Below are 8032 nucleotides of genomic sequence, written 5' to 3'. Positions count from 1 at the left end.
TGGAGATTCATAGTAATCGAAAAGATTTAAATTTCTATTAGCATAACCTATTCACCCCCCTCTAGGTTATTTTAAAAAATAATTATAAAAACTAAAAGTAGACAAATTGTCCTTTGAATGTTCCCCATATATTTCTTGAATGATACCCCTCATATACCCCATTGATGCTATTTGCCAGCTTACTGAATATCGATGGCATACCTGTCCCTTTCCCATAAATATAAAACAGTTGAAACTTTAACTTGTGGGCAGTCCAATGTAGACCATGTTTGTTCATATAGTTGGAAGTTACCACATTATTTACTATGTTGCTTAGCGAGCTTTTGTGAGTCTTGTGACCATGATTTTAAATATATGTTATCGGATTGGTTGTTATATATTAGCATCCATCAAGGCCAATATCAAATAAAGACTTTGTGGATATCATTTTGATGTGATGTTTCCTAATAAAGATAAATGTGTCTCAAAATAAAATAAAAAATTTTAATAAAAATGAGGGGCAGTCCAAAACCATATCTGTGACACTCTTTTACAATAATTCATGAGATGTATGATGATGGCAGTAGTTCAAGCTTGGTTGGCATGTCACTTGAGCATCATATACAATTTTTAGTGGACAAAAGTAATTACCATGTGGCTAGTAAATCTCTTGCGTGAAACAAAAAACTAGTTTTGTGTTCATATACATATATATAGAAATGTCAAAGAAATTCTTTATATATATATACATTCGAATCACTCTTGGTCATATTTTTTTTTATCGAGAAATAGAAGAAGTGTTCAGTATTAAAAACCACTTCTTTGTAGATATTTATGTAGACCGTCACTTATGTTTTGGTAGAATATTGTTACTTATTTTGTGCTTTGTGTTCAGTCAAATGAGGCCAAAATTTAGTGAGTATATAGATTCCAAGGTCACCAACGGCAAATTTTGGTGAACATGTAAATCCCAAGGTCCCTTATTGACATGTAAAGTTTCGGGGGAAACAAAGTTTGCAATTTGACAAAAACAAATTATTGAAAAATGCAAGACTACAAAGAGAGTGTGTGGATCATATGGAGTTGCATGGGAGGGTATGCCATTACGAGGAGGATTAATGATTGCATGACAGCTTGAAATACAATAAGTGACACATTTAACTCATTCCCTAGATATCCAATGATCAAAATTGCCAGATCATACTCCCATGTGGCATCTCAAATACCTTCTTTGATGCAAAGTGTCTATTGGCTCTCATCTATGCAGAGTGTGACAAGAAGCTCTAGCTCTTCAAGTTTGTTCCTAAACAAGGTGACAAACCTATAATCCAGATGACTTAAAAGTGCGTAAAGAAGTGTTAGAACCTTGAGTGCCTTTAATCTCTATGTTAACATTATTGAAGGTGGTTTCAAATCAGTTTGACCCTGAGCAAGAGGGAGAGAACAACTTCTTTTTTTTAGGGTGGGGTCTTTTGAACAAGCAGCATAAAGGAACACACTAATGAAATGTGACAAAATAGAATTATTCATTGATGAAAAATAAAATCATTTTATTGGAAGAAGAGAGAGAGATAGAACAGAACTTACCCCAACTGTTAAAAAATTTTTTTTTTAAAAATTAAAAAAAAAAAAAAAAAAATAGGTGAAGATCAACAAGTGGGCCATCCACACATCTTTGTCGTGGGTCATCCATTGATCCTGTTCCGTCTAAAAGTGAATCATGATATGATCCTCTTAAGCAAGTCAGAAGTCGCAAAGCTAATTATTCGTATCTGATTCTATCGAGTCTCGTAGCATTGGACCCTACTTCTTGCCTAATTATTAAGTTCAATCACCAAACATTGATTTATCAATTTTCCCTTTCTTTCATGATGAAAAGATGACTAAAATCCTCAAAGGGCGCAAACCGCACAAAGATAAGCTGCCCAATCTGAGCTGAAAAGATAAACTAAAATAAGATTTTTTTTTTCTTTTTAATTTTTTAGATTGCACGCTAGCACTGCGTCCATCACTTGTCTATCTCCTTTTCACCCCCCAGAAAAGTCCCTCTTGCCTTAATCCCAATTCCTATTGATTGAGTTGTTAGCTTCAAGAAAACTAATACTGCATCTATCCCTCTTTCTTTTCTTTTTCTCTTCAAGAATTGAAAAAGCATGGTATCGGGATTTGGGTCAGTTTCGGCTGATTTTTATCTAAATTTATGTGGATCATTGTCTTAAGCAATATGTCATTGGCATCTAGGGGCTTTCCATACATCGTACCGGTTGATTCTGATCCATATAAATGATTTGGCCTATCGAGGCCTTTAGTGAAGTGTATTAGAACTATTTTTTCTAACCCCATATCTCATGAATTTGATCGTACTGAGGTTGAATGAAAATCATTCAACTTTCACAAAAAACAGTGAAAAACACTAAACACCCAGTGGCATCAAGAAGGTAAGAAGAGTTGAACTCAAAACCACACAGTTCTTGAGGCGAAGGTCCTTTGCCAACTCTGCCACCCCTTGGGGCACCACTATCGATCCCTGTCGATACTGATACTGATACCAATACGAGTAAGTCATATCAAGTCAAAACGGAATGTTTTTCACTAGTAATACCAATGTGTTTTTTAGCAATTTTATCCTTACATATTTTGGTACCACCGATATGGTATCGATCAAGTATCAGTATCAGAAAATGGCCAATCCGATACAATACCCGATACCTAAAACCATGGGCTTATCCGGACCTGATTTTGAAACAGTGTGTTTTATATCCATGTGGTCTTATGGTAAAACTTGGGTCAATGACCTAATTCTGCCATAGATCTGTTGTACCAGTTTGATATTTTAAGCAACAAACAACTGTAGTTTCCCACACTTAGAAACATCTGACATCAGAAATTAACTATTTCCAGCAGTTGTGCATGTGGGCTTTCCCCTAAGAGATGAAGCTGATCAGCTGTTATGCTTCTTAAGTGGGGGAAAAAAATATAGAAATGGGATAAAAAGAGGAAACCAGTACCATGTCCAGGCCACTGAGTCTAGAGAGGAATCATCAAAACATAAGCCTAGTTTAATAGGTTAAGTCGAATAAGAAAAGAAAGGAGGAAAAGTAAGAAGAATCTTAGTAGAAGTAAGGATAAGCATAATGAAATTCAGTTCCATCTCCAAAAAGAACCATTGCAACCCTTTGTCCTTTTGCTGCTGGGGCCATTGTTAATGAAATATTTCTCTCTTGTTGCTTTAGTCTTTAAAATATGTCTGTCTTGTTACTGTACTATTTTGTTTTAAGTTACCTAACCTTTTTTTTTTCTTTAATTATTATTATTATTATTATTATTATTATGATTTTGTCCTTTGCGTTGCTTTAATTTGTGTTTGGATCCACTGTATATACAGAAGTGTCAACAATTTTTTTTCTTTTTTTTTTTTTACTTTTATATACACTTTTCATTCACCCTTAAAATGATAATAAGTGGGATAAATGTTGACATTGTTGACACCTAATCTGTATGTGCAGGTGAACATACGTGCAAAGAATCTCGATTCTTAATTTTATAAGTCTAGTTTCTCCATAAGAGAACGCACATAGTCCATCCATCAGAAGATGGCATATTGTTCATCATTCAATTTGAAATCTTAGATTTGAACCCTCAACTACGTGGGTAAATAGCAATGTATATGTTTTGTATAGTTTGATATATGTTTTTATGGTAAAAAAATATACATATAGGCAAAATGAGACGTTATGTTATATATAGAATGATGGAGATTGACCTAATATTATACCATGTTAAATAAAATGATAAAACCTACCAAATATCACTTTGGGGCCCAATCCAAAACCTCAAGGATATATCTCCATCTATATTTTGGATTGAACCCCTAAGTTCTTCCATGTTTTTCCATAAATCTACCTGCTCCAAAACTACCTCTGTTTTTCCATAATTTTGTGTTCAAACTTCCTTTATAGGTTCTTCCATGTTATCAACTTGTGATTTTGGGAGGAAGATGATTTCATAGATTGATGATAGCTTTTCTAGGGATTGTTGTTTATTATTGGTTCAGTTTCTTTTATGTTATAAGGTTCTGGCCTCCTATGCAACTTCTATTTGAGAATCCTTGCTCGGAAGAGAGAGAGAGAGAGAGAGAGAGAGAGAGAGAGAGAGAGAGAGAGATGAACAACAGTGTAGAATGAGATTTTTTTTGCATTCAAGAACGAGGTTCATTCTTGAGAAAATTTCAAGATTCTATAATGGGAATGTACACCAAACCATGTTTACAATGTTATCGAGCACATTCTAAGACCGCTACCAAACCTATCCTAAATGATAAGTGGCAATACCCATAGAAAGATAGAATTGGTTTAAGTACAATGAAAAGTATACGAAATATTACTTATGGGTCAAACCCAAAACATACCTCAAGAAGTTAAGCGTAAATAGCTGGAAGAAAAAAAAACCTCAAATAACCCAAGGGGGTAGCGCAGTTGGTGAGCAACGAATTTGATGCGAGTCGTAAACTCGGATGTCCTAATTTCGACCCCCACTAGGCACACCTTGGGCTACTCACATGGATTCACACGGAGGTGTTTAGTGTTCTTCACTGTTTTCAGTGAAAATTGAATGGTTCTCATTCAACCCCGGTATGACCTGGTCCATGCTGTTATAGGGTCAATATGGGCTCGCAGGACTAGTCAGGCCGAAGGCCTGGTTACCCATTGTTAACAAAAATAGAAAAAAAGAAAAAGAGAAAAAAAGACTATAGATTCTAAATCTAGGACACATTCTAAAACCCAAAATATATTCTTACAAAACACATCAAACACAGCCCAAGTGATCAAGTGCGCATTGAAACAGAATAATTCTGAACTACTAAAAGTTGTATCTTCCCATTGATATTACAGTCATAGGCATTATAATAATAGGGAAGGGATTTATGTAATTGACACCATTTAAATAGGATAAGTCCTAAATTTTTTTGCCTTTCCTTTTTTTTTTTTTTCGAAATGGTGTAAGGCTGAGTTGTTGTTTTGTTAGACAAAATGAACCAAATGGAAATGGACGGTGGAGAACTTGCTCACCCAGGTTTCACTCTGTGCTGGTCCGGAGATACTTTTGCCTACTTTTAATTATTTATTTTTCAAATCAAGCTCATCCAGGAGATTGCCAATTGCCATTCGTTACCACAAAACAGAGGTCAAAAAGCTCATCACTTGTTATCTTAGATTCTGGTCTTGTGGTGAGTGATTAAGAAAGCAAAGATATTATCCAAAGCTACATTCTTCCACCGTACCAAAGCATCTATCTTCACAAGACCCACCAGAGTAGCCTTGTAGGCCATCGCAGAAAAGTATTCCCTCTGTGATGGGAGAAGAACACTAAGAACCATCAATAGTTTCAGACAAAAAAATAAAAAAAAAACGTAGAAAAACAAAAGAAAGAAAAGCCCAAAAGGCTAGAAAAGGGAGGGGGGAAGAGCTCTCAGGCTCCTGTAATGGAGTATAAGGGGGTGTTTGGTTCGGTAAATTAAATGGTGTATTTATCGAATATGAATATAAATCTTTTAATAGACATTCTTCTGAATTATGTTTCTTTATGAAAAATCGTTTAGTTGTCTTAAGGCTAGTGCATGTTTCTCGCGGATTGAGATATTAGCTTCCTTAGAGAACGTTTTTCCACTTTCTCCTTTTATACTATGTGGTAAAAAGGTTGTTCAAATCTGAGTTTAAGTGTTGAGGTGAACTTAGATTTGGAACACATCCTTTGTAATATGGTAATTGATAGGAAGTAGGATGCTCACTTATGAGGATCATCCTAGTGGAACCAAACAATTCCAAAAATTAATAATTATCATTCTAAAGAATGTCATCCCAAAGATTTACCGAACCAAACACCCCCTAAGAAATCCAAATTGGGTTCATCAAACATAGATTCATCACAGTTACATAGGAGACCTGATAACAAGAAACATGCTTAATTCCAATGGGGTATCACAGTTACACAGAATTAATGATAGAGAGATCTCTGGAACTAATTTTATTTCTAATTAGTAACTTTGGCATGTAATTAAGGCGAATCTGAAATAAAAATACAGAGATAGAGTTACAGAATCTAATGAGATCCTAACAAACGTTAATATCGAAAATGCTTCTTCTGCCCACAGTGTAAAAGAATTGGTTCAGAGTTCTAGGCAGCAGGACTGGGACTCTTGAGCTCAAAAACTATTACCCAGGTCTAATTCTTTTCTGACCAGGCTTACCATCTGATTTCAATGTTCCCCCAGAATCTCCTTCGGATGAAACGTCCATGGATTTAGAGAAAGAGCTTGAAAGGTCTCCGTAAAGATCGACAACCCTCCTGATATTGTTGTTAAGTTCCCTAATAAGACCCACATTTCGACCCAAGTTGTCTGGGATCTTCGATTCATGATTCTGATTAATCTCGTTAATAAGCAATCTGTTCTGATCCAAGATGTGTTGAACTTGAACAAAGCTTTTTTGAAATGTCTGTAAGACCTTGTTATCAACTTGAGTTCCATTGCCTGAAAATGTATCCCCCTCCATTTCCAGTCAAAATTTCAATCCAATCAAAACCAATCCTGCCCAAGTAATCACAAGAGAAAAAGAACAAAGACTAAGAAACAAAACATCATCATCTTAGAAGAAGGAAGAAATGAACAAAACTTCAGAAACCTCTGGAATTTGTTGAATCACAGACAAAGGTCTGGATGAAAAATCATGGATGGCTGCCATGGTTTTTTTTTTTTTTTCAAAAAGGGAACAGAGAGATCAAGTCACAAACATGGGTTTTAATGATAAGCTGTAAAAAGTAGATCCCATATCCATAAAAGGGAATCTTTTTCATCTAAAAGCTTTCCTATTCAATGGAGGATCCCAACATTCAAAGACCTCCAAAAAATAAGTCAATGTCACTTAACAGAAGAGAAAAGGGTACAACTGCAAAAGAGAAGATTTACAGATTGAACAGAGGAGGCATAACAGGAAAAGGAGCCAGAGACAAAAAATGAAAAATATCTTAAATGCAAACAATTATCCAAGCTTTTGATCCTGTGTGGTGTTGCAGAGAACAAGGACGGATTCCTAAACCTAAATGTTCAGAACAAAAATTTCTGAAATGGAAAAAAAGGGGGGGGGGGAAAGTCAGTAAAAAGAAGTTTACAAAAAAAATGCAAATCCAAAGACCCTTTGTGTAGAACAATAAACAGAGATCAGCCTGGAAAATAACCCAAAAGAAGCTCCGGACGAATCGGAATTTGGAGAAGAAAAGAACAACAACAACAAATCGATTCAGGTGAAAGCGAAAGTCGGCGGCAAACTTCAATCATTAAACCCAGAAAAATAGAAAGGCAAATAATGAAATCAATCCACAGACCATATCAATCAAACCACCATTTATTTCGTAAAATGAAGAGTTAAAAAAAGGACAAAAGAAGAAGAAGAAGAAAAACTTGAATTGATATCATGAGATTGCCTTGTTTCCCCTTACCTCGGAAATCCTGGACATTTTTCTGATAAATAGCAAAGTGAACTGTAGAGATGCGGAATTTCCGACGAAGGGTAGAAAAGATCGGTGATTTGCTCGAAGTCACCGGTGATTGTAGAGAAGACCTGAATTCAGAAAACCGTATAGAAAGAGAATAAGTAGATTTGACAGTCACGCCCCGATCTCCTTCTCTTTCTATAAAAATCTCTCTCTCTCTCTCCTCGTTTTCTAACATCTGGATCTTTTTGAATATATTATTTTTTTTTCCATTTATTCCAGTTTTCTTGACTTTTTCATCCCTCCTAAATTTTAAGTATCTCAATCGTTTCTTTTGTAATAATTATTGCTATTACCCAAATTTGCCCCTTTATTCGAAAGGAACCACAAGATAGCCCTTCTGCATTATCTAATTGATTTGGTTTTGGTTCTGAAGTTTAGAATCTTTCCCGGTTTAATTTCGATTTCACATTTGTAATAATTGGCTCGAATCAAATTGAATAATTTTTATTGCTGGTCATATGTATAGAATTAATTTTGGGATTATGCACACTATAAAAGATCT

The 8032-nt window shown here is 35.2% G+C and overlaps 1 protein-coding gene across 1 annotated transcript; it reads right to left on the bottom strand.

Annotated features, from left to right (window-relative positions):
• Positions 1-5865: 5865 nt before the first annotated feature.
• LOC122075914 (protein ELF4-LIKE 4-like) lies at positions 5866-7709 on the bottom strand. The gene is made up of 2 exons (XM_042641136.1): positions 7474-7709; positions 5866-6565 (listed from the first exon to the last, which is right to left on the bottom strand). Exon 2 carries the CDS (start codon positions 6528-6530, stop codon positions 6192-6194), a length of 339 nt encoding a protein of 112 aa, XP_042497070.1. The 5' UTR covers positions 6531-6565; positions 7474-7709; the 3' UTR covers positions 5866-6191.
• Between the last annotated feature and the right edge of the window lie 323 nt (positions 7710-8032).

Source organism: Macadamia integrifolia, chromosome 4 (assembly GCF_013358625.1).
Source record: "Macadamia integrifolia cultivar HAES 741 chromosome 4, SCU_Mint_v3, whole genome shotgun sequence".
NCBI lineage: Eukaryota > Viridiplantae > Streptophyta > Magnoliopsida > Proteales > Proteaceae > Macadamia > Macadamia integrifolia.
Note: the sequence above shows the minus strand (reverse complement) of the source record. Positions and strands in the feature narration are given on the sequence as shown.

Coding starts and splice junctions, on each gene's coding strand:
- LOC122075914 (XM_042641136.1), bottom strand. CDS start 6,530: ATGGAGGGGGATACATTTTCAGGCAATGGAACTCAAGTTGATAACAAG.